This window comes from Primulina huaijiensis, chromosome 5 (genome assembly GCF_012295235.1).
Source record: "Primulina huaijiensis isolate GDHJ02 chromosome 5, ASM1229523v2, whole genome shotgun sequence".
Taxonomy (NCBI): Eukaryota; Viridiplantae; Streptophyta; class Magnoliopsida; order Lamiales; family Gesneriaceae; genus Primulina; species Primulina huaijiensis.
Window position 1 is genome coordinate 23,730,319 of NC_133310.1, and position 27,260 is coordinate 23,757,578.

The window sequence follows — 27,260 nt, forward strand, 5'->3', positions numbered from 1 at the left end:
ACCCTCTTCAATCAGGGGTTACTTTCTTGTTCTACGAAGAGCAACGGATTTGGATATTCGGCCAGTCGAGAGTTAGCCAAGAAGCAAATGAATTGGCTCACAGCAGCGCCAGATATCAGCTGCTGTTGTCCAGCTGGTGGTGCTCTGCGAAGAGGGTATTGCCTCAAGTACGACCGATATTTAAGAATCAACTGCATTCCATCTCCCAAAATCCACTGTATTGCTCTTCATCCCCGATTCTGTAATTTTGTGCACAGCTGACATAAATCTTGAACCCATCTACAATAACCCACTCAGTGGGATGTGTCTTGAACCCATTTACAATAATCCACAATGGTTGAAATAAAATACTTATCAAAGCCTCAGCACAAATATATGTACACATTTCTTATCCAAATAAAAACCAAATCGTTCTTCTAAGATGGAAATATATAGGATAACAATTCAATCGCCTTCTTCTGCCAGCATATTTAATCCACACAAAATAAGCTAAAAAATACACATGTCAAATTCAAGTCGCACTTACAAAGGAAAACTGTCTAAAATATCAATAAAACAGCTTAGAAAGCATAATTTAATTTTGAATCCGCAAAGAAAGTTAATGTAATATCAACAGATGACAAATCTCTGGAGCCATTGTTCGCTGAAATTGTAATCTAAATTTCACTTTCCCCTTTCTTTCCCTCACAAGCAGGTTTGATCAATCTTGTCTCACAACTTCACATGGCCTAAGCCTCCTTTAAATGAACCATAAAGAGGTCGAGATCTTCTGAAACTAAAAATATCTTCTATCTGAACAACGTTTGATTCAGTAGATTGAGAATTATCTGCCTTGTACTCAGAAGAATGCGGGCTCCCATAGACTCGAATGCTCAAACCCTTTTTTTGGGGCGCACCAACTTTGATATATTCGTTAAAGAAATCTATCAGGTCCTTTTGAGTCAGTTGCTTCAGTGCTGCAGCCTATTTTCACAAAGGTGCAATATGAATTATTGTGAAATCGTGACTCATAATATTAGTCAATTGATTGATGTCCATACCTCACACTCTCTCCGGTCAAATTTGAAGGTTCCATCGAATATTTCCCTCCAGTAAAAACCAGATTCTTCCTGTAAGTTTTTGTGCTTCTCAAGCTTCATTTCAACAAGTGCATTCACATTGCTCTGTGTCATAGAAACTAAATTTGAATGACCACATATTTTCTCATAAAAATGCCATTTTGTATAGGCAACCATTACATATCATCATCATATGAAAATTCCGAAGATAAAAAATAACGAGTATGTCATTAACTGAAGCAGCGGAACTACGTCATTAAATGAAGAAATTTAATTACTATAACAAAAAGACAAGAAGGCATCTCTGACAGGTAATGCATTAAACTAGCACTGAATATAAAGCTAGGGGCGTCTCAGCTTTCAAGTTGATAAATTCAGAGGTAGCAGTTAGCATAAATATTTTTTACAGAATACCACTAATAGATGTCTAATATGATAATATTTGTTAACTCAAGGTAAGGTTTCCACTCATCACTCAACCTGCTTTCATCTGCCGATCAACTTTTCAGGTTTCAACATCAATACTTGATCCAAACATCAGTGATTACGATTTTGGTCAAGTAAATTCCTGTAAGAACATGTTTGATACCTAAATGTTTAAACTGTCAATTGTGCGACAGCAAGGTATCATAGCCTTTGCTCTACAACTTCAACAAATCTAGAGGCATGTGCACATAACTATTGCTCCCAGAATGATAAGAGAGGGTTGTTTGTGCCCCCAGAATCCCATATTAAGCCATCAGTCCAGTATCATAGCCTTTCCTCTATAATTCCAACAAATCCAACAAGGCACACGTACATTTATTGCAGGTAAAAGGAGAACACAGAGTCATGAATAACAGCTGGACTACATGGAACAAGTCAAGACATACCTTAAATTCGTCCACAGACATTTCATGGAGCTTAGTTTCAAACATCTTCAGAAACAATTCAACTCTTAAATCAATTTGTCCAGGGCCCTGCCCAGCTCAACAGAAAGAGTGAGATGTCAGTTTACAATGTCACGGAGCATGAACTTGTACGATTCATGGATAAAGACAGAAATAAATGATAAACACAAACTATTTGCATCATTTATTCATTTTATACCTTGACAGTGGATTGGATGATAAACTGCAAACCACGAACTCCAGAGTCATTCCTAAAGTAATTCAAGTTTTACTTCCCATGGAGTAATAGAGGCAACAAATAATGATTAAAAATGGTTTTGGTGCCATGAAAGAACTAAATGCTTTCTTACCTTTGCATGAGAACAGTAATGTATCCAAGTTGCTCAACAGATCTAAGCTGGTGAAAAGCGGGCTGCTTCGCTGTCAGCGCAAAAAGTTGCAGTTGGGCATTTAACTTAAAGTCATCTTGGTGCACCTGCATGTTTTACCAATTCATTGCACATAAAATCTCGAGCACAGAGGAATTAATAAAATCCATCTTGGCAGTGCCATAAAATTTCAACAACTTTGATAGTATTTAATACCATTTATGTTTTTACTTGCACATCTAAGATAAGCAACTCCATCCCGTATCTATACGCAACAAAACATATGAAACAATTTTTTTTTTTTTGAGATGAAACTAGATTATATTAATAGATAAAGTTTTACAAAGTTAGCGGATGAGTAATCCGCATAAATAAATAGAGCACAACTAAGAAATCACTATCCTACTAATTTCATGCCCATACATACTTCCAATCCCTAATCAAATCCAAAATAGTCAAATGATTAAATTCTTTAATACTTATTAACCAATTCGCAACACTGAACTTGATTTTGTCGCAGATTTCTTCCGTTGTTTCCGACACGTCATGGAATATGAAACAACTTATACGTTAATCTAGATTTAACTTGAGGCCCAATATTCAAGACATCAAACAGTTGAAACCGAAGCAATTATACTAGAGGGAATCATAAATACGATCAAGAAAAAACACGAATTACGGAGCATCATTATTGGGGCAAGTGGTGTATTGGGACTCGATACTATTGGGGAAAGTGGCGCCTGTTACGGGCCAAAACAAATTGAGCCTGGAAATTTAGCGTTGCCAAGAGTCTTCAAAAGAAATAGGAAAAAGCCTGTGGGCAAGGGGAAATACGACGTGAAGGAAAACGAGGAAAGGGTCATTCTAAAATTAATTTGCGAGTTCAGGTTTCTAGCAATATCTAGGGAATAGAGAGCATCTCTTTGTACAGAGGATATAACTTTAGCCTTACCCACCATCACGGCTACCATGACAAGGAACAAGGAGAGTATTCCTTCCCAGCCTAGGAAAAAATTCCTTTTACCAGCGAAATACACTATTCTCCTGCCTAGCTTCCGCTGCAGATAACTGAAAGAAAATGACACATATCCCATTCCCTCCAACCACTCCAGCCTAATATCCTCCCTATTTTCAAACTCCTCCCTCTTCTCCAAGCAATCGTTTCTAAAATATTTTGGACCTTCAGGAGGCAGACATAAGCTTCTTCTTTTTTTAGTCCGTAACAATACCGCCTCCTTGAAAATAGAGCTGTCCTTAAGGCCCAAACAAAGAATTTGATTTTCTGCAGATACTAACCCATCTTTAATATCCAATTAACCCCTCAACGTTCATCCTTCAACCATTGCTTTGTCTTGAGCTCATTGATAATCCACCCAATCCCACAAAATCCTACCCCTTTTGTTTTAATCAGCTAACATACATAATGTATAGGTGTGGGTTTACAAGTAATTGAGTAACTCCTCTGAATTGTTGCTTCTTGCCCTTCACACCAAATGCACTGCCCTTCACTTGCGAATATATAATTGTTTAATTTCATCACACTGGTTCCTAATTCAATTCTCAACCAACAATATTCCGCTTGCCATAACTTGATACCTATTCCCCATCCGAACTCTGAATTATGTTCCCGTCATCAACTAACCACCCCAATCTTTTCATTAAAAATCTTAAAATAAATTTGTGGCTTGCACCATTGCCCATCCCCAAAATACGGGTTATGGTAGATGCAATTGTGTGTGGAACCTCCTCATCATATCATTAAACACAGAGTCACCAAATATACTACTAAAGAGAACCCAAACTCCCGAAGGTTTGAAAGCAGTTGGAGGCTGACGCTTGTGGCAATATTTACTGAACTTAATTGCGTTCCGTAAAGTGATATTAGAACATACAACAGCCTCCCGTTCATCATGTTTAGAGCCGTAAAAACGGGCAAGGCCCTCGGGATAACCCGCTCCGCCATAGAAATAAGTGGGTTGGGTTACGATTTTATTGACCCGTTTGAAGGCGTGTCAAAATGGGTCAACCTGTATGGGTTGCAGGCCGCCAGTTTTTTTAAAATTAAAATTTTTAATTTTCTATTAAATTTTTGTGAATTGATGCATCAAGACACTTACTTTTAAAGAATGCATTTTGAGAATTTGATACTAGTATTTGATGATGTGTTTTAGCGTTCTACTTTTTATAATTACGTTTATCTTTATGTAATTCATATTACTTGGGTATGTGGTTTTTTAGTCAAAATAAAATCGATGACATTGAAATCTTTATATGATTTGTTTGATTGTGTAACATTGCTAATATTTTTGTTTGAAATCCAAACATTGGCATTGCTTTCGTATTTTTAATTGATTAATTTTTTGGCGGGTTGACTCGCATATCCCGCACCCGCGGAGGGGGCAAGGTGAGGTTTTTTGTAATGATCCGAATCCTTATTTTGAATGAAGTACTAATTAAGAGATAATTAAAGAGTTGTTAATTAAGCATTATTAAGGAATCGATAATTCGAGATCAACCTGTTGGGATTCACCGAGTTTAAAATGGACCACCCAATCTACTTCAGATTACATTATCCCGAGAAATCCAACTAGACAGAAGAGATTCTAACACGTGGTAGATAAGATTGATTTCGGATCTTCTGAACTATTCCGGATGCAGCCTATAAAATGGAAGCTGATTTCATTTGTTTCCTACATCGCTTCCTTTAGCTACTTTCTTTCGAGTTCTAGTCATATACCTTAGGTTTTCTAGCCAGTTTCTAGGGAAGTTTAGTGTCGGAAAGCTTCGGAGCTAGTGTCGACTCGAAGAGGGGGATCGAGACATCATCAGCGAGCTGACAACGGACGCATATATAATCCTAAAACCTTAAATGATGATTTAAGAATCATTAGAAAAAACTTTGAAGCATGTTTGGCAATTCAGGATCTAGCTTGATAGTGATTTCATTATGTTGGTATTGTCTAGGTTCAGACGAGTAAGCTTTCTGTCAGATTGTTTTAGTGAGGTACGTGATGTATTGACTGAGATATCCAAGCATAGTATACTCACTTATATGATTTATGTCAGATTGTTTTAGTGAGGTACGTGATGTACTGACTGAGATATCCAAACGTAGTATACACACTTAAATGATTTCTGTCAGATTGTTTTAGTGAGGTACGTGATGTACTGACTAAGATATCCAAGCGTAGTATACACACTTATATGATTCATATTTATCTGTTGCATGATACATGTTTTACTGTTTTGGCATATTATGCATGACATATCTTGTTGGGCCTGAAATCTTTTGAGATATAACTCGTTTATTGGGGCCGCTCAGCCCTGTTCTGTATTGTGGACAGTTGGGCATCGAGAACTACAGTGTCCGAGGGGACCCGCAGACTCTTTCGACCCTGGACACTGTAGATCCATGTCTTGATGATGAATGTGCGAGCCAAAACCTGACTAGGGCAGATCAGAGACTACATACTCAGACGCCTCTAGACTGAGCAAGATATTCTTGACTTGATCCTTGATATCTAAGCATATTGCATTTCACACGCATCTTATCAGTTTGTATACTCGTACATTCTCGTATTGGGCGATTGTTGCTCACGTCCTTGTTTTCATCCTCGACACCTCATTCCACGGGGCAGGTCTTAGGTCGGACGGTTCGGACGGCCAGGACAGTGGCTAGAGCAGTTGGGTTTTCGGTGGTGATCCAGTGGAGCCTGGAGGTTTTATTTGGTTTCTCGTATATTATGTTTTCGATATGGTTGTATTAACGTTTAAGACTGAGATTAATTTTCGTTTGGGTTGTAAAATTATCAACTTACTTGGTTTCCGCTGTTTGATTATTGTTATCAAGTTTAAATTTTGCATGCTTATTAGTCTGTTTAGTAGTGGTTCGTGTAAGGACGCTACATTTTTCCAACCATCTGGATTCGCGGAGCGGCCCCGTTAGATGGTAGACGGGCTAACCCGTTTGACAACTCTAATCTTGTTGGGTAAGACATCGAAAATCAGCAAGAATGAGTTTCTTTGCTGTCACCGAGTTATTAAAGAACAACAATTTTCGGTGGGAAACCAAAGTACAAAAAGATTTTGAGCTTCAACAAGTTTTACTAACAATTCCAACATTGGGTACTCCTAATTTTCCCAAGAATGCCATCACCATCCCCACCCCCGAATTATATCTCGGCCCCATACCCACTCTCATCCTCGCTTGTGTCTAAACGGGGAATCCCCATTTTAGTAGCCGACAAGTTGGACAATCCTCACCCTATTTTAGTAAATTTTTAGTAAATCAATGACAGAAAGAGCCTTTACAAAAACAGATAATTGATAAGTTAGATGTTGAACTAGGGTTCCATTGGAATATGTCTTGGAGGGGCGTTTATTTTCTAAAAGAAGATTGGTGGTTCCAACGGGGCCAAGTCGGGCGAGACGAATGTTGGAGGAGTTTCATACGTTTATTTTATAAAAGAAGATTGGTAGTTCCGATGAGGTCCAGTCGGGCGAGACGGATATTGGAGGAGTTTTATAAAACTCCAATAAGGAGACATACAAGAGCAATCCAGACCATGCACCGGCTTTCAACAAAGTTTTTGTATTGGGATGAAACCAGATGTATGTAAATTTGTAGCTGAAAGTGATATTTGTCAGCGACAAAAATAGCAGGCTACTCTGGCATGCTTGCTTCAACCTTTGCCAATACCGAAAGTTGTTTGGGAGGACATTGCTATGGATTTTATAATAGGACTTCAAAATCAAAAGGGTCTGAGGCAATAATGGTGGTAACAGATAGATTGCCCAAGTATGTTCATTTAATTATAATGAAACATCCCTATTCAGCTAGAACTGCCCCAAGATTGTTTGCCAAGGAAATCATATGATTGCATGGGATACCAAAATCAATAGAAAGTGACTATGATCCTACATTTATAAGTCATTTTTGGTCGTAATATTTTAAATTGTTGGGGCACAAGTGAGAATGAATTCATCCTACAATCCAGAAACAGATGGGAAAACTGAGGTGTTGAACAAGTATTTGGAGATTTATTTGTGATGCATTATCTCAGAACAACCAAGATTTTGGGCTAAATGTATACTCTAGGCTGAATTTTGGTATAACATATCATTTCATACTGCGGCAGGAATGACCCCTTTTGAAATAGTGTATGGAAGGCCCCACCCACCTTATTCAGTACTTACCAGTGTTTTAATAGCCCACGCTATTCGCCGGAGAGTTGTGCCTTGTGCAAATAACGTATGCTCTCACGCTGTTTCTTAAATACCGAACGCTATCTGGGCCATAAATTAAATGCCCATAAATTGGCAGATTTGAGCCAAAAACTAAATGTCCAAGCTACGACCCAAAGCTCCCCAAGTGAAGAACTCAACCTCCAAGTATTCAGAGTCGATTTCAGACTTCAGAGGCGCGCCTTCCATTCGATAGTAGAAATTTTCCAGCCATAGATAGTCTTGATGATGATAGTGACGTAAAGTCGGATGATACCGATTATTTTTAGGTTATGTTCTTTAGTTGTAAGACCTTCTAAATTGATGTTTTTGGTTATCTGGATTAACTTATTTTGGCATGTAAAGATGAATTATCATGGTTTCATGTCTAATTATCTCACTCATTTACTTATATAAGTATATTTCTATTTCTTTAATTAAATAAATTAAATAATTGACACGAGCGAATAGCTTACGCTATACGCTGCACTATTTATGCTATACTATGACAGAACAAAAATGTTACGGGTCTACGTTACGCTTTTTAAAACACTGGTATTTACCCCGTGAAACTTTGGTGGAGGCTGTTTCAAGAGAATTGTAGAACGGGATGAGTCGTTATGCCAGCTCAAATACAATCTACACCGAGCTTAGCAACGAATGGTGCAATATGCTAACATACATCGTAAAGACATTTCTTTTAAGGTCGGGGATTGGATGTACGTGAAACTACAACCACACCGCCAACAATCGGTAGCCAAAAGAATAAAACTGAAATTATCTGCAAGTTATTACGGGCATTTTCCTATTACACAAAATATTGAGGTGGTTTACAAGTTACAGTTGCCAGAAGAGTCCAGGGTGCATCCCATGTTCCATGCTTCACAACTTAAACAATCACGATGAGTGATGCAAGCCGAGAAAAAGTTACCAGAAGACTTGGAGGTAGAAATGGAACATGTGTATAATCCGGAGCAGGTTTTGGGAATGCGGATGACAAAGCACAAAGGGTATTGATGAAGCAGGTCTTATTAAAATGGAAAGGGCGATCCATGGACAAAGCTACAGGGAGGCCAAATTCGAGCCATAATTTTTCGTCATATTTGGCCGGATCCGGTTCGTTTAAACCCCTAGCCAAGACTGTCAAAATAATTCCAAACCACCTATATTGAATGTTCACGCTAAAAGGGTTAAAAAAGGGGGAAGATAGAGTTCGAATGGACTGGATAACGGAATTGAGAAATAGTACATTACTAGTAGTTATAGCGGGAAGAAGGGAAAAACATAGGCAGTTATGGTATTTGTATCTTCTTCGTAAGGACTTTGGTCGTGATTATATGTAAAAGACTCCTGTTTTTATTGTAATAAATTCCTTATCATTTCATTTCCATTATTTGATCCTGCTTATTGTCAATACTTGAAGTTAAGATTGTCGTTTCTATCATATATTATTTATATTCTACGCAATACAATACATGGGTGATTAATATGGAGGCAACAGTCCCTAGATTATCTCCACTAGCCTGGGGATATATAACTATTCAAAAAAAAAAAAAAAACAATCCTATCTATAAATAAATTTATCTATTTCTACAACCTTCCTTTCAGCTTGCTTCTGACCGTCTCCGTGGAAAGACCTGAGCTCATTAAGAATTGAAAAAAAACCACGTGCAGCCACTTAAAATTTGTAGTATCATGCTAAGCCAACATGGAACAGTGACAAATATTAAATAACAGATATTGAGATCACTTGCATTAGTTCTATTTGACAAAATCTCACCATTTTCTACAAACTTTAAAGCGTACCTGAATGTAATGGACTAGAGCGGAATTTTCATCGCTTGGATTTAGTCCTTCAGCACTGTAGAAGTAATTTAATCCCCTCTCAAGCTTAATAATTCTATTTGTCATGTATTGAGATCTAAACAAAGCCTGAGATATGGGATTAGGAGCCTTAAAGAACACATCTTCAATATGCTGAATCATTGTCTCCGCTTCATGTGGCTCAAGATTTCCTATACGTGAGCAATGGTTAAAATAAATAGGAAATGAGTAAGAAACCGAACCTAAGGTGCAGCAAAAAAAACAAAGGATCAAGCACACTTGAGGATAGAGGACCTGCCGCATAGCATTCCAAGAAGGTCCTTGACATCATTAAAGGGTAAAATTTAACAAGATTATCAGCTTTGAGAAGAGGAAGAACTTCGAGTTCATCAGTCCAGGGCCATGATTGTTCTTGCAGTATTAACAAGCAGTAGTACATAGCTTGCTGATATGGCTGTTGGAACTTCATATTCTGGAATTCTTTTGTGATCAGTTCCTGTTCAAATCCGCACCAGATGCATAAGGAAAATGGATAATCAACAAACAGCTTCTGGTCAAATATGATTCAGAAGATATGAATGCCCCAACTCCTAACCCTATAATCCATCTGCTGCTTTTTTGAAAAGGAATACCACAGACACCTGACAGCATGCTAGAGAGTAGAGACATACTCTCCTCTCTAATCACTTGAGATATTAGATGAGATGGTCTTTATTATAGTTTTAAAACCAGCTCCGACATCGACTCGATATTAGATGAGATGGTCTTTGTTAAAGTTTTTAAAACCAGCCCGGACATTGACCGATCAAAGTAGTGTTAACAGTGGTTGAATCGTCAGGTAAATTCTTGTCAAATATGGAATTAAATATTTTATTATATTAGTACAAAAACTCGTAAAAGAACGTAAAAGCACGTAAAAGTCATATTTTATACTCTAAAAATTATTTTATGAGAATATTTACAACTACGATAAATCAAGCATTTAACAAAAAATATAACATAGTTTGATCGTTATTTATGCTCTAATATATTTCTATCGCAAAAATTTGATAATTCAACAAGAATTTAAATGCATGCACGTAAAGTGTCAATCACAAAGCTTTCAACTCCTAAAAACATATATAGTAATACTCTTTATGTATGTACCAACAAAATCATGTTCTATGATAAAAGATTTTTATACTATCTGAATATATACACATATACCAGCAATTGTACATATTCACAGATATTAAAAAGTTGAAATGAAGTATTTTAATCAAATAAACAAATTATTAACACTAAAATTTTAAATTTTACAATCAAATTCATGCCAAACGCTGATTAGAGAAGAAATAAGTGATTTATATACCAAGGTTTTCAATTAAAAATCGAATGGATAAAGGAATATGAACGTAAATAAGTGAAATAATTTTTAAAAATGCTTAAAATACAGAAAAATCAAAACAATAGGAATTCACCGGGTGCAATTTTCACAATTGGGTCATTGGTTGGTTCCAACACAAAACCACCGGTTTATTCAGGTTTCTCATGGTTCAATTGAAAGCTGGTTAATTGAAAGACTACCAGATTAACATCCGGGTCACCAGTTACTGGCTGAACCGGAAGTCTGGTTCAGGTTTTAAATTTATTCGATACCTTTTGATAAAGAAGGCCAAACTTGATCTGAAAATGCACCCGTCAAAGGGAAAGAAACATATACTCTAAAAGCAACCTTGCTCGTTTTAACATGTTTGATCGAACTAAACTTAAAAAATAAAAATTTTAATAAGTTGTATGAGAGAAGTAAAAGGCGAAGCAAAACCATCAAGAAGTAAATAAAAAACTGTGTAGCCTATCAGTCAAAATCCGTAGTTGGTCATGCGAAAGGAAGACTTCAAACAAGTTTGTAGCCATGGAGAAGTGGCTTTGGATTGCTTAAGAAAAAGGGAAAGAGAATCCAAAACACCTACTCCAAAATGTAATAAGATAAATAAATGTTCTAATCAATAGGTTTGGTCCTGAGTTCTCTTTGTCCAAGTTGTCCACAATATAGAACATCATCACATGCAGATTTGAAAGGCTCCCAATTCACAGTGATCAGAACAAAAGAGCAAGGGATTGGAAGAATTAGTGATGCTAGGTGTCACACTAGGGCAGTGTAATGGTGATCCGGGCAAATAACCTAGAGAGTTGAACTTTTAAGAATATTTTGACCATATGATTCACCATACCTTCATAACTGCGAATCTTTCAGGTTTCACTTCAAAGTTAGCAATCCGTTGAATGACGGTATCCAGTAAGATCTTCAGTTTATGATTGTATCCAACCACAGTGACCTATGAAGGGAAGGAATTATGATGGATAAAAACAATGAGTTCCAGGCTTCCAGCTGAAGTTGCACAGATGATGGCTAACTTGATATGGTATAGGGAATCAAAGAATTTGTAAAAAAGAGCCCATAGGAATAACTGGCACAGTGATCATAATACAAATCCAATAATTCAAAAAACTTGACCAGAACATCACTCATTTAGGAAATGATATCACGTTGTACTAAAACTTTGAATCAATGTGTTTAAACACTAGACAGTTTGAACTTGTCATGGGCCTTGTACGCAAAAATACACTACAACAAGATGAAAAGTTCAAGCCCAATGAATTACTTCGCTCTCATCTTTTATTAAGAAATAGGATTCGCTGTTATCTTATCTTTTGATTTGTTGTTACAACTTTCCATTTTGTTGTAGTATATTATTGTGTATAAGGCCCATGTCAGAACTCAATACAGTTTAGCGTATCCATGAATTGAATGGGTAAAATAAAGAACCAGAGACTATCCTAGAGGTTATTCTTTCCAAATTCCTCCGTCAATAAGAATAATACTCAATGAGTGGAAGGTGCCATCAATAGCATGCAGTAAAATAGAGAAAAAAAAGCACCTGAAAGCCATGTTCCGTGTTGTTAACTCCATAATAAAGACCGGCAACCTGTGCATCATATGCTGACACATGCCAGAAAAACAAAACGTTGGCTTCATGATCTTGGAGTCTTCCTAGCAACCAATGCATATACAGTATGCATTTGGGTTTCTTATAGTCACAAGCAGTTTAATGAATTAAGGTCGCGCCCATTTAATTCTCAGCAATCAGAAACTTACCATATTCATTTAGGAAGTCCATCAATAAACGTGTAAATATTTCCGTAAGGACTTCTGATTCAGGGGAACTTCCAGAAAAGGGACAGTTGAAATCAATCTTGAGGTATGCCTTAGGAGTGGCAAATGCTGTATCTGGCTTGTACCACAACCTTGAGTGTGTTGTTTCCCTCAAAAGAACTGGCAACTTTATCTGTTACAGTGATCGGATCAACCAGGAACATCAACAATTCAGTGTAAATGCCAAATAACTCAAGAATCTCTTAATGTCATCTTGTGAAGCTATACGTTAACATACCTGCTCAGAAACAGTTTTAAGTGACAAGTCCGTTGGAATAAATATATTAGGGCAAGGCAGATGAAGAATTTCTTTAGGAGCTCTGTTAATCCATAGCTGCAAATCAAAACAGATGGAACACCTCAAGTGCAACACACTACAAAAGATAGAAGAAAAGAATGCTTCATAACATAAACAAATACCAACCTCCACAGTTGATCCAGTCAATCGCTCCACGGTATATGCAGTTCCATACCAAGGCTCTATTGAATCTGTGAATCCTTCAAACTTTGTCGACTCCCAAAATATTCTATATGAATAAGTCATGGTTAAAGTAAAAAAAAAGATAAATGATCCATCATAAATTCAAAGCAAGAGAACATTGAAAATTAAGTATTTTATCACAATGAGACATCTAAATATATTTGAACATGCAAGATTCCAAGCTTCTAGTCCAAGCAGAGGGATGGCGAAGAGGAAAGCATTTGTTTACGATTTCAAAATGTATACAACTGGAACGCTCGTCAAATCTTTCCTTTTATTCCTACTTTCTTCCTTTTTTGTTACCTGTGGCCACTCCTCAACACGGGATGGAATAAGAGTCTGAGATGATACTGTATTCAGTCGAGAGAGAATGGATTCATTGGTACCACATGCATTGTATTACAGCAGTTAAAAGTAACAAAGTTCCACAAAACAATATTGATCCAGCTTATAAACAACTATATGAACTGGCAAATAACTAGAAAACTCGCCTAACATTATATGGGCTGAGTTCCTTTAATGCCGACTGAATAATATCCGGATTGAACTTTGACGGTAAAGAAGATCCGACCAGCCAATCTTTTGAAGGATAAAACTGATACATTTTTTAAAAGGTTGACATGGAAAGGTAAACATTTGGATGAGAGAGAGAGAGAAATAATTCCAAACTAATTCAGAAGCTGCATTAATATAGCGAATTTCTAATATCAAACCCCATAGTTTCATAATCTTTTCATGCATAGTAGAAAAGGGATTATTATCAAGTATCATGATAAGGTTTTGTTTATCACAAAAAAATTCTTCATAAATTGTTGCTCCTTCAATCATATATATCTATATATATAACAAAAATACTTTTCTAGTTATTAATTAGTTCTAATGTCTTAAGTACTGTCCAAAAATAAATAAATGGTTTATCGCAAACTATTGGCAAATTTTTTTTTTTTGATAAGAAACTATTTTATTAATACTAAATATCAAAAGTTTACAATGCGTAGTGGATGAGCGATCCACGACGAGAAATTAAATCTAGGAGCAAGCAAACTATTGGCAATTAACCGTGCAGGCATATATAAAGATGATTTGAGCTACCTGCATGTTAAATGCAACATTAACCACATAATCTATAGGACGGATCTTGTCCTGATAATGGAAGGCAGTCTCACAAATGGCTGCAAGCTTCATTAACAAGTTATAATGGAAGATGTTAGAATTTCAGACAAACAATGTAAGAAGAACATGCTTACCAAATCAGTATGGAGGTAGTAGCATTTTAAAAAATGGAGACCTCAAATGCCTTAAGAAAACTACTTTCATGCAAGGATACCTACGCTCTAGTAAATAAAAGAGAATAGCAAGACATATCATGATCATATTTCATAACCGAATATTGTAAGCCACTCCAAAATAATGAAATTTCTCAGTGTAAGCTAATGGTTTAATTTGGAATCGGCTCTTACAAAAGACATTATTTCACGTAAACCCAAACAAATATCTTTCAAATACAAAGAAAAGGAAATTTAACTATCAAGATAGCTAAGAGTTTGCTAATAAAGGAGCTGTGTACAGGTACGGTCAACACCCTGAATGTAGTTCACTAAATGTCCTCCCATGGCCGTATGGGACAAATTTTTTATACGTATGATAGCTTTCCTTTTAACAACACCAGTCAACAAACAAATTAATGACTTTGCTTCAAAAGGACCATAGAAACTATAATTATCAGATTTGGGATCTGTTCCGCATAAATTGATTGGCGATGGAGATTTTTTATAACTTCACAGTTCATGATTCAAGCAAAGTGATAATTCAGATGTCGATTCAAGCAATACAGAAAACCATGTTTTTTAGCATTGTTTTGACTGAGTGCATCATGAGCTTATAAGGAAAAACATAACATATTGGTGGTAATGTAGAAAGAAGACAGTTTAATGAAGAAGTAAAAGAAATCATCAGTGTTACCTCATCAAATATCCACTTGCAGGGTTCAGACTGCTGCAAGAGATGAATATACTCGAATAATAGAGCCACGATATCCTCAAAATGCTCTAAGATAACATAAAATTTTGAAAAAATGCACAATGGTAAGAAGAATAAAAACGCATACTCAAACCTTAAAAAAAGCATAATTCCATCAATCTGAAAGCAAAAGGATAAAAAAATGAGAAGAAAATAACATCACTTACTGTGGCCAGCGTCAGTCAAATCAATAACCACTTTGAAAAAAGAGAAGTCATAAGTCCAATCTGATTCACCAGCAGATAAACTTGTAACCCAGCCTGCACAGATCATGGATGAAATAACTGTAGCATCTGAAAACAAAGAATTCATTATTTTTCCACTATATGACGCCACACCAAGAACAGCTATTGTCCTGAACTATGTAATCCATCACATCGGGCTGTTAATTCATTTTCTATTTTTCATCCTATCATCTAAAGAACATGTTGATTAATGTTGTGTTTTTTGTGATGCCATCATGGGAAAGAAACATCATATTCATTTGCATTCTCCATCAAATTATGCATAAAAATATAAGACATTGTATACCTGTTCATGGAAAAAGAAACATTGTATTCATGTGCATTTTCCATCAAATTATGCAGAAAATGTAAGACAATGTATACAACTAGAAAAGCATCCAAAGGCAGTAGAGATGACTAACAACATCAGAGTCGGTTAGAATTTAAACTATATAGCACGGACACCTTAAAAATAATTCTGAAGTATTGGAAATGGATACGACACGCACGCGGATGTGGCAAAATCCGTGTTGCCGACTTTTTTAGAGTTGACCAGTCGGACCTGACGAGGATACACCACAGACATGGTGAGGACACGCTGCAGAAACATTTCTTTTCGGATCAATGCTCTGAAGATGCACGTTGTATATATTTACATAAATATGTATACATATTTCTACTATATATTTATATAAATATTTCTATTTCTACAATTTTTTATTTTTAATACTAAATTTATATATATTTTTATTTTTAATACTAAATTTATATATATAAATTTAGTATTAAAAATAAAAAATTGTAGAAATATAAATATTTATATAAATATATAGTAGAAATATGTATACATATTTATACATTTTTTAATAATTGTCGTATCCTAGCCATATAGTGTCTTATATTTTCAAAATTTGACGTATCACCGTATCTGTATCGTATTTGATACGATACCCGTACTCGTATCCATGCAACATAGAATTTAAATTATCTGAAACTGAACTAAGAATTCAACATAATGCAGAACAGTGGTACATTAAGGCAAGGGAAGTTCCATATAATTATCGTCAATAATTTCATGAAAATATACTTTTCAAAATTGGACTTAATTGCTAAATATTCACGATTTTACTGTTGGTGGTAAAAAACCAATCCAACTCCAGAATACTGTTCAAAGAGCCAAGTCCTCTAACGGCTATAAATTAGACAATAGCATTGCATCTCCTTCATTTTACAGCTAAATATATATCTAAGCACATCAAGACATGAAACAGGTTTCCAAAAATTAATTTTGAAACCAGAAAGTAGGTAAGCAGTGGAATTGAGGACTCTGCATAGTAAGAAAGTTCAACACCCACCCAACTTTTTCAGCACGTAAAACAAAGATCCTTCTCCTTCATGGCCAATCAAATGACCCAAATACCTGCTCGGCCCTTCCTTGTAATGACGAATTCCAGGAGTCAATGGCCATACAAATCTCAACTTGTGACCTTGTTTAATTGGGACAGCTTTGACAATAATCTATTAAAAATATTCAGATTGAGGGAACCAACATCAGTATCTTACTTCCACTTTTTTAAAACTTTTTTCATATCAATACTGAAATTAAGCAGCTAAAATGTGTTTTGCACCATAATAACTCCTTAATCTAACTCAAAGCATGTGAGAGAAGATTTATTACCTGAAGATTTTCTGAATCACAAGGCTGACCAGTAAAATTGACACAACCTAAATCTGTATTTCGTATTTTCTCAAACTTGTTCTTCACCAGGCTTTCAGATTTATCAAGGTCATCTGATATTCATATTAATAAGTTGTAATCATATAACACCAAGGTCAACCAAGGTCAATAACATCTGTAATAGATCCTAATCATTACCTTTAGCATATATTACCAGATGCATGCGATTGGCTGAATAATTTTTGTTATAAAATTGGAGAAGCTCCTGCCTAGTATCCAACCCTCTCTCTTTTGGTCGGACCTCCAATGTATCCCAGTTCCCTATCAACACACAAAGGATTCACAGAGTAGATAAGGGAACAACATTTTGGAACAAACCAATGCATCTCATTTTACAACCAACAGACATATTCCCAACATATCATGGATCACCAACACAAAATTGTACAAGTCATTCTATATAAGAAAATAACCCAGTACAATGAGGTTTTCAGCAATACGTGTAATCAAGAATTCATAAGCTCTAACTCCCATTAGAATGTGGAAAAAAACACTATATCATGCGTAATCATCGTCCTCTATTTCGACATCTGAATGGATCATGTTTACCTCACAGACACCAAGGTTATTTGTTAAAAACTCAACCGCTGGGTACCAAACTTATGAGAGACAAGTACCAGCTACTTTTAATAGTAATGTCATTTTTGTAGTGAGTTACGAGAAGATTGAAGAATATTATTAATTGAAAAAAACACCACCATTTTTTAATGTCTATCAGACAAGACCAAGAGCACGTGCGAGGGAGCGGCTAGTTTGTTAAGCGTGGGAGAAGGGAATAAAATGAGGGGTGAGGGTTGTAGTGAGGCATACCAGAATTTTTTCATGTAAGGTCTAGTTAGCTCGAGCAAGAGGGAAAAATTCCTCTCGAGTGGAGTGAGGAGAGCATATTTCTCTGTCTTTTTCTATAATGCCAAACTTATCAATCAATATAAACACAATTTTGCTTCTCTTGATTCATAGTTCTTGCTTCAGTGTTTTCTCTAATTGGGTTATCATTTGTGGCTGTATCAATTGGTCCGACCTCTCGACTCAAAAATATGAGGGCAAGCAACATGGCTATTACTAAGAAAGATGTGAGCTGGGAGGCAAGGGAGAATATAGTGATGCGCAAGGAGGAGGGAGATCAAACCTTCGAAGAGAAATTGGAATTTGTGCTACAAACTCTGTGGGAGCTGAAGACGATGTTGAGAAAGCAAACCAAGCCTGTTGCAAGGAGCTTCAACGGAGTTTTCCAGATCGTCGGCAAAGATGAGACCCTCAACGATATTAAAAAATATGTCAACAACGTTGAAGAAGAAACCACCAGTTATGAAGAAAATAAGTGGAAATGAAGAGGAAACCATCAGCTCTAGAGAAGAAACGAATATCAAAACCCAAAGTAAAAATAATCAGGAATTAGAATTGAAGAAGAGATGCACAACAAACACCCAGGGTGGAATTATGGAGTTCGTGAAATGAAGCATAAGCGGAAGGAACGATCTGCCTAATTGTGAAGGCAATACCGGAGAAGAAGACCTAGCCATGGGCGTGATGAGAAGAAGCATGCTATCAGGCGATTGGCTTTTCCTGAGATCTATGTAGCAATTATACTCCTAAATTTTTTTACCGATACACGTGTCAGATACGGCAAAATGGGGCACAAAAAAGATCATTGAAGGGTAGGAGAAAATTAAAGTAATCTGAGGTGATGGGATCTCCGACGAGAGATGGCCGGTGGACCGCCGACAGTTGGTCGTGGTGGTGGCGGCACCATTAGCAACACAACTTCGAAGTATTCCGAGCATTGGAGAGTTAGGACAAGGGTAGATGAAAGGGCAAAATGGTTAGGTCAAGTGGGTTTTCATGTGTTGGGCTTGGATGGGTCTTTCCTTAAACCAGCCATGTAACCGGTATGTCCAATGATCCCTAACAATTAGCATTGTTATAGTTTATCAGACTGACATAAGCGAAGATGAGGAAGGAATGGTCAAGCTGCAAAATCGCATAGATCCCACAGTCGACGAATTATGGGGTTAAAGGAACAAGTGTAGGACCGAGTGCTTACCGCTTTACCAAAAACTATAGCTGGTGGTAATGGTGCAACTCAAATCTTTTAAACCGCACAGCAACTCAAGCATCACGGTTAAATCACTCTACTTAGCAGGGACAATTATTGCACCCAACAATCTCCCTCCCAATAATTGCGCTCCTTGCAATCAATGAGAATCGAACCCGTGCCCTTGGCTTTGATATCAATTGTAGGACCGAGTGCTTACCGCTTTACCAAAAGTTATAGCTGGTGGTAATGGTGCAACTCAAATCTTTTAAAATGTACAGCAGCTCAAGCATCACGGTTCAATCGTTCTACCAAGCAGGGACAATTATTGCACCCAACAACAAGGATTGTTGGTTCAATTTGACATGACTATACTTTCACTCAGTAGAAGCAAGGGACAGCATACTTACTAAAATTCAATTAGTTACTTCGACGGGGGGATTATGGGGGTTTGGAGTTCGAGTAGTTATTTATTTTCTTTGAAGAGTATTTGGGAGTGTAGATGAATATTTTACTTATGAGTTTACGAAGGCTGGAAGAGAAGCTCATGTTGTTGAGGTAAGAATCGTAATGGGTTATTAGGGAAGTGGTTATGGTGTTGCTAACCAAAAATTAACAGCAATGGTGAAGGCTCATCAGGATCGTGGTTCCATAGAATATTCTTGCAAACTATTCTTTAGCAGTTTGGTTTTTTTTTTTCTATAGTTATAGTGATTGATTGGTCCTATACATATTCCTCTTTGGCTCGCATTTTACCATTTCTCGATTGTGGTATCCTAAGTTGACACTGGAGGTCAAACTAGAGGTCAAATTGTTGATGAGATCTTGGGTTATGCTGATCAAGAATTAGTTTTAAACTTAAATATTGGGGTCAATAATTATACGTGTATGAGGAAAAAGAAAGGGATTCCTTTTTGTTTGTCAGTGTAAGAAAGGGCCTCGAAGCAACGAGAAATGGGGCAACAAATAGACAAAATGGGAAAAAAAGGCTACAAGAATGGCAGATGGGGAATTAAATTGATAAAGTACTTGGTGTGTGGGCCCAAGGGCAAAGGACCTGATTCTTGTTGATGTTGAACATGGAACATGCAAGATATGGAGATTGTGGAGTTGTAGTATTCCTCTAACAGCTTTATTTTCTTGAAAACACGTGTTACGGACCCAATAGTTGAAGGCCCAAATAATGAGAATGAAAAGCCCATAATTAAAAATGCCTACACTAGGAAAAACATAAGTGGATTGGCCGGGAACTAAAAAGGTGGGAAGAGGAAGTTTGTAGGTAATTATCGTTTTTTACTTGTTGTGTGAAAATAGCGTTGCTAGGGTTAGAGTGTTAGACTATATTAATATTTGTATTTCATCGTATTTGTAATGTTCATTCCAATTCCTATGTGTTATACAAATACGGCAAGGATTTTCTTTTGTTAAAATTGTGGCTAGAAACAAGCAAACCTAACAAGACGTTTCGAGAAGAATAAGGCTCTTGAATTTGAATCAAAATTGCACATTTATACTATGATTAAATCATGAGCTCGTGAGTACCTCTTCATTTTCTGTATCTTGGTACTATGTACTACAACCTTGGCTTTGAGTTAGCGAAGTTCATGGCTATTTAAAAATAAAAAAAATCCTATTGTCGCTCATTTATGCAAGAATTTTTTATTAGAAAGTTCAGAAGTCATCTACGCAAACTTTACTGTAACCTTCCCCCTATGATGATGATAATGACATAGTTGAGGAGGATGAAGAAGAACTTGATGATTTAGATGATATTATAATCTTCTATGCAAACTTTTACTTTCATTTCTTCTAAACTCATGACTCACTATTGTTTTGGAAGATGATGATGATGACATAGTTGAGGAAGATGAATACGAATTTGATGATTTAGATATATAAACCTTTTTTATTAATATACTATGAATTGATGACTTACTAATGAAATTTTTTTCCCTGGTTATAATCTATGTTGCATTATCTATTAATAAATTTTTATTTATAGTATTATTTATCTTTGTGAAAAATATTAATTTATTAATATTATTTTTTTTGATAGAAAACTAATTTTATTATAATACATTTGTGCGTGGATGAGCATTCCACGGCAACATTACAGCAATATTATAATATAAATCACTTTATATATATTGAATTTTAAAATACCAAATGAGCTTTATTTCGATAGAATATGCGCTTCGCCTTGCGTCTCATGCTCCAGGGTACCCTAGTGCTTTAGTGGCGCCTAAATAACTATAAACTGCCTACTTTTGAGATGATGCAAAAGAAATGACCTTCGTGTGCTCTGTGTCCTAAATGTTGTGCTTTGTGCTGAAAGGAGGTGGAGAATCGAGATCATATACTTATTCAGTGTTCTTTCAATTTGGAATATATGAGTTTGGTATGGGTAGTTCCAAGATCATTGCCCGAGCTTTTTGAAGCAGATTGATAAGGGCATGTTTTTGCACGTATATTACCCAATTAATAGCCATGACTCACTATTGTTTTGGAAGATGATGATGACATAGTTGAGGAAGATGAATAGGAATTTGATGATTTAGATATTTAAACCTTTTTTATTTTTATTAATATACTATGAATTGATGACTTACTAATGAAAGTATTTTTCCCTGATTATGATTTATGTTGCATTATCTATTAATAAATTTTTATTTATAATATTTGTTATCTTTGTGAAAAATATTAATTTATGTAATATTATAATATAAATCATTTTATATATATTGAATTTTAAAATGCGAAATGTGCTTTATTTCGATGAAGTGTGCGCTTCGCCTTGCGTCTCAGGCTCCAGGGTACCGTAGCGCTTTAGTGGCGCCTAAATAACTATGAGCTACCTACTTTTGAGATGATGCAAAAGAGATGTCCTTCGTGTGCTCTGTGTCCTAAATGTGCTTTTTGCTGGAAGGAGGTGGAGAATCGGGATCATATACTTATTCATTGTTCTTTCAATTTGGAACATATGAGTTTGGTATGGGTAGTTCCAAGATCATTGCCCGAGCTTTTTGAAGCAGATTGATAAGGACATATTTTTGCACGTATATTACCCAATTAATAGGCATGAATCGTGTTAGTTTCGAACGGAATTATGCGTTTGTGGGTTGTTTTGAACGTCAATACAGAAAGGGGAAAAATGATGTACATGCATCAATATCGATTCCAAAAAAAAGATAGAAGAGCGCGCGCACCAGCGCCAGTTCACACGCACCAGCGCGCGCAAGGCCGAAGAAAAAAAACGTCCATAATCATGAGCGCAGTGGCGCCGGTTCTCGCGCACCAGCGCGCATGAGGCGTGCAGAAGTACAACTCCAGTGTACACACGTGTATAAAAAGGAAGAAAAACCGTAGAACATGACAAAGAGCCTCAAGGACAGAAAAAGGACAAGAACAACACATAATAATAGTAACGGAAGAAACTCGAAGACGAAGACCGCATCATATGAGGACAGAGTCGCGTGTTTAGATTCGAGTGTTCTTTTCTGCTCTCCCTACAATCTCTTAGTTACTCTTAGTTATTTTGGCGATGTCGAAAAACATGAAATTGTTTTGTCGTTTTTCTGTTATGAACTAATCTCTTAAATCTAGAGGACGACGTAGCTTGGTCAAATCTTTATTTATGAATTGTTGACTGTTATATACTTATATGTGAAACTCTCCTTGTTTTATTCATATTTTCTGAAGTTTATTCCTTTCAATTACTTGATCACTAATTTGATTGTCATATTTATTTGAGATCCATCACTCGGGAGAGGCGATTTTGATTAGGACCAGGAGAAAATATATCTTTGGCGTTTATAGAGCACGAGAGGCCTATAACACCACCGAACTCATTAAAAGAATTGTAGTACTATCGAAGTTAATTAATGTTTGCGTTTCAATAAGAATATTAAATTCGATGTTAGATAATTAATTCCTACATATCACTTGGGAAAGGGAATAAGGATATTTGAGAATTCTGGGTATTAAACGGGTTGAATTTTGTAAATATAAAAGTCGATGATAAGTCAATACAGTATAGACAAAGTGAAATCACACATCTAGATTCTCTGTCTCATTGATTTAAAAGCGTTGTGTGCTTGAATTAGTTTTGTTTACGAGTAATAACGAAATTTACTTTAATTATCTAAATAGAGGTTGACTATTTTAACTACGGTAGTTAATATAATATTAAATTGCACTCCCTATGAGAACGATATATGTGCTCAACCGAGTACTAAACCTTGACATCGTACACTTGCGGGTAGCAAATATTGCAACACAGATCTTGGACGCGATCTGGGTAAGATTCACAGTGCCATGGCAGCATCAGAAACTCAATAACTAAGCTTTTTACCACGCATGTGATTCTTTATCCAACGGAGTCCTGGTCTTTTTTCCTATTAGTGTCTGGTGGTATTGGAGGTGGGAGAAAGGAGGCTATTGCAGCTTAACTAAGTTAACCAACAATTAATCGAGTTTATAGATAACAAGTTTTCATCAACGAGATGAGAAAATGCAGATGATCTTCAGAACTCTCATGATATTTGAAGGATGAATCGTAACAACATTAATCAAAACAATGAAATGTTTAAAGCATAACATAGCATCGAGCATGAGAAGGAAATGATACTTGTCAACCTGTGCTGAATTTGTGGTATGGATGATCTTTAACACTTAAATGTTTCTGAAGCTGCACAGACAAACAACTCAAAGGATTAATTTTCATCCCTACAGATGATTTCTGATGGCAAAGATAGGTAATATATGCTCACAATAAATAAGATACAATCGGTTCCTTAGGATAAAGAAAAATACTTAATTCTAATAGCTTATTATTCATTTAGTTCCTCACCGCTTGTGTTTTCGGATTTAATTTATAAAGAAAATTTAAATTTACATTTGATTTGAGTTGCAGTTCCACTAGCTTAAAGTCTAAAGCATTTATTTCAACATTCAATTTGCAGAATATCAACAAAAAGAATAATGAAGTTAACTTAAAAAGGCTAGATCAGTAATACTTTCTTACAAGACAAAGGCAACCTCCTGATTATGCGCAGAAAAAAATTTGCAATAAAATAAAGCACACGGTATCCTCCCTGGAAAATCTTCTCCATCAGAAGAATGTTCTGATTGCCTCTCTAATAAGAATGGTAAACCTCGATATTTTCCCTTTGGCAGTTATCTAAGAAATTAGAACCATAATGGAGAAAAGAAATTCTACATCTACAAAGGGAAAGAAGCACGAGAATTCAAGTGATTATAGGGGATGATAAATAGGCTAGTTTACACACAAACATTAAAAAAATACATAATCGATGGGAACCGAAGTCTGTTTTAACCATAAAGGGTTACCTCTTTAAACTAACAAGTAAACAGAGAATCAAAACACATATAAAAAAGGGTGCATTTTTTCCACTTTAATAAAGGAGAAAGAAAACGCTTTTGGCTTTCATCATTAACTTTTTAGAACTTATAACAGAAAAAATAGTTTCCTTATGTAAGCACGTGGAAGGAAAGAACCTGGTTCATCCTCCAAACATCAGATAGCAAATTCTTTTGATTCTCTGAAGATGAAAAAAAAGAAGAAGAGTGGGGGGGTCAATAAGATGTAAAGAAAATTATGCACTAGCTGCAAGACAAAATTCTAACCAGAATCGACAGCTTTTATTTCCCTAGTGGTAGCATCAGCTGACATCAGTGGTTTGATGAAAAACTGACTAAATCTGAAAAAGAAGTCACAATTACCCTTACTCTAAGAAAAAAATGAAACTAAAAACAGCCAAAAGACTTCATGGATATAAAGTTTTACCGATCCAAGGCTTCTTCAAAACAGTCAGGATTAACATCAAAGTAATAGTTGGTGTGCTCAGATGATGTAAACGCATTTGTGCTACCTCCATGCTAAAAAAAGGCATGAATAACGTAGAAACAAATTATTTTTCGACTAAAAATACTTAAAAGATCATCTCTCTGGTGCATCAGGTATCAAAAGCAAATTCATTGTTTACTGCCAGAGAAAAAAATGACAATAATTTAATCTCGAGGATATACAAAGAAAAGTTAATCAAGTACCTCACTGATGTATTTAGAGTAACTATCCTCCTCTGGATACTTTTCACTTGCATAAAAAAGCATATGCTCTGAGCCATATTATATCAAAAAAAAGTTATCATAAATTAATGGAATAATATAATCATAAGAGTTTCATAATCCAAAGAATGCAAAATAATAATGTTATGTTAACTGGAAAATGTGCTTCCCTGAGCATGAACGTTCAAAAGATGAAGAAAAAACCACAAAAAACATTTCTTACTAACTGAATGCAAGTGTAACCTGACTCTTTAGATGCCATTACCATCCTGAATGCTTCAAATTACAACAAAGAGACTGAATAAAACAGAAAGACTTGTACTCGACTGGAGACACTGAGTTAAATTAAAATATAACATATTCATGATGCTTCGAACTAACAAACAAAATAGGCACAAGGTTCTCTCCCTATTTTCTCCAGAAATACCTCTCTTTTCTCCAAAGATTTCCCGCATCCCACAAATCTGTTATGTTTCTTAACAATGTTTCACATAAGCCAAAAAGAAGATTGATAATGTTTTACTAATTAGTTTTCTCATAAAAAAAAAAAAATAAAGGTTTCTCATGATTTGCAGCATTTGCCTTTTCTTTTGATTATTGAAATCGACAAATGCAGCAGGGAAACTCAAACAATCATCCTTCACAAGACAGAGAATATCATTCAATCTTTATTACCCAGAAAATGGGCCAGGCCTTCGAGTCCTTCGGGATCACTGAAAGAACCAACACGAACCTCCATCGACGCAGCGCACTGCACCCAAATCAGACCAAAAGATCATAATTTTAAATTTTAAAAATTTGAACAGAGGAATTGATTGGTTTCAATAATATAAAGTAGAACCCAGATAAATTAAACCAAAGAATTAACAAAAACTCTATTAAATTTTCCGCAAAAATAACAAAACCAAGATAAATTCAACAGAAAAAACAATTGAATTTCACAAAATAGAAAAAATAACAGACAGATTTTAAGTCAGAAAAGAACATACTTTATCGGTTTCTGTGTCGCTAATGAGAAGAACTTCAAGATTATTCTGCAGAACTATTCTTCTATACTCCCTTTCGTCCTTCCGCGGCTTAATTATCTCTGCTTCCTCTTCTGTTATCGCTCCCATCGCTACCATTTTTTCTGTTTTTCACAATGAGAGAGCGTCTGTGCGAAGGACTGACTTTCTAGGAAATACTTGAGGGAAATTTAGGGAGAAGGGACGCATTTGAGACTTATTTAAAAAAAAAAGATTCACATGTCAAATGACATAAATATCCTTGTATTATAACTATTAATATGTTAAAATTGATTAACTTCACTCTCAATCTATTTCCATTCGTTTTGTTAGTCGACGCTCCCCTCATCCCCTCATTTTCCTGTCAACCGATCCACTCAAAGGATCGACGCAACCATTCTTCAATCTTTATTTTTGTTAGGCATCCTAGAAATGGCTGATCAAAATATGGTATGTTCACTTTTTTTTTGTTATTTGATTCTGCGTGTGCGTGTGTTGAAGAAGAAACTGCCGTGTGATGAAGAAAAAGGTACGCTTGGTCGACCAAGCATGGCTTGCGTTGGTCGACCAAGCGTTGGTCGACGTTTCGAGAGGCGGTTGGCAGAATTGGAGGTACCGTTACGTCTATGCGTCTTCAGATGACAACAGGATTTATTGAGATCAAGGCGTGCATCAGGAATATAAATCGCGCTATCGATGACTTGAAAGCGAGTATGAATCTTGGTTTCGATGAGTTGAGATCGAGTTTGACTGAGCAGATTAGATCTGGTTTTGCTGAGATGAGGTCTCAAATGCCAGTGCATCAGGAGAGAGATTATAGCATAGTCTATAGCAGAGGACAGAAGAGAAAATCATCCGAGGTTGATTTTGGTAAGTTAATTTTATTAATAATATTTATGTTTACTTAATAGATTGATATATTAAAATTGTCGTTCTAATTTTAATTTGTTTGATGTATGATGTTAGGTGTGGATGATAATATCGCTAGAGAAATTGGCAGTAGTAGCCAAGCACCACAACAACCGAGATTTGCGCCTAGGCTTCCGGTCATAACAGAGGAATCTTCCGAAGGCGAGTATATTACTCAGTGCACTTTTTTGATTATATATTTAT

The 27,260-nt window shown here is 36.0% G+C and overlaps 1 protein-coding gene across 1 annotated transcript; it reads right to left on the reverse strand.

The window, feature by feature from the left end:
• Positions 1-374: 374 nt before the first annotated feature.
• On the reverse strand, positions 375-26,328 carry LOC140977392 (insulin-degrading enzyme-like 1, peroxisomal). Its single transcript, XM_073442142.1, has 26 exons — positions 26,133-26,328; positions 25,819-25,894; positions 25,126-25,193; positions 24,863-24,954; positions 24,703-24,776; positions 24,574-24,617; positions 23,692-23,743; positions 17,160-17,282; positions 16,962-17,074; positions 16,639-16,801; positions 15,227-15,319; positions 15,003-15,088; positions 14,133-14,219; positions 13,532-13,635; positions 12,984-13,086; positions 12,798-12,893; positions 12,503-12,692; positions 12,285-12,346; positions 11,577-11,681; positions 9,658-9,859; positions 9,346-9,554; positions 2,299-2,423; positions 2,148-2,199; positions 1,931-2,017; positions 1,041-1,163; positions 375-963 (listed from the first exon to the last, which is right to left on the reverse strand). The coding sequence occupies exons 1-26, from the start codon at positions 26,265-26,267 to the stop codon at positions 712-714; spliced, it is 2,916 nt and encodes a 971-aa protein (XP_073298243.1). The 5' UTR covers positions 26,268-26,328; the 3' UTR covers positions 375-711.
• Between the last annotated feature and the right edge of the window lie 932 nt (positions 26,329-27,260).

Coding starts and splice junctions, on each gene's coding strand:
- LOC140977392 (XM_073442142.1), bottom strand. CDS start 26,267: ATGGTAGCGATGGGAGCGATAACAGAAGAGGAAGCAGAGATAATTAAG. Junction 24,618..24,702: donor AATAAAAGCTGTCGATTCTG/GTTAGAATTTTG, acceptor TTTCATCTTCAG/AGAATCAAAAGAATTTGCTA. Junction 23,744..24,573: donor ATGTTTGGAGGATGAACCAG/GTTCTTTCCTTC, acceptor TTGTCTGTGCAG/CTTCAGAAACATTTAAGTGT.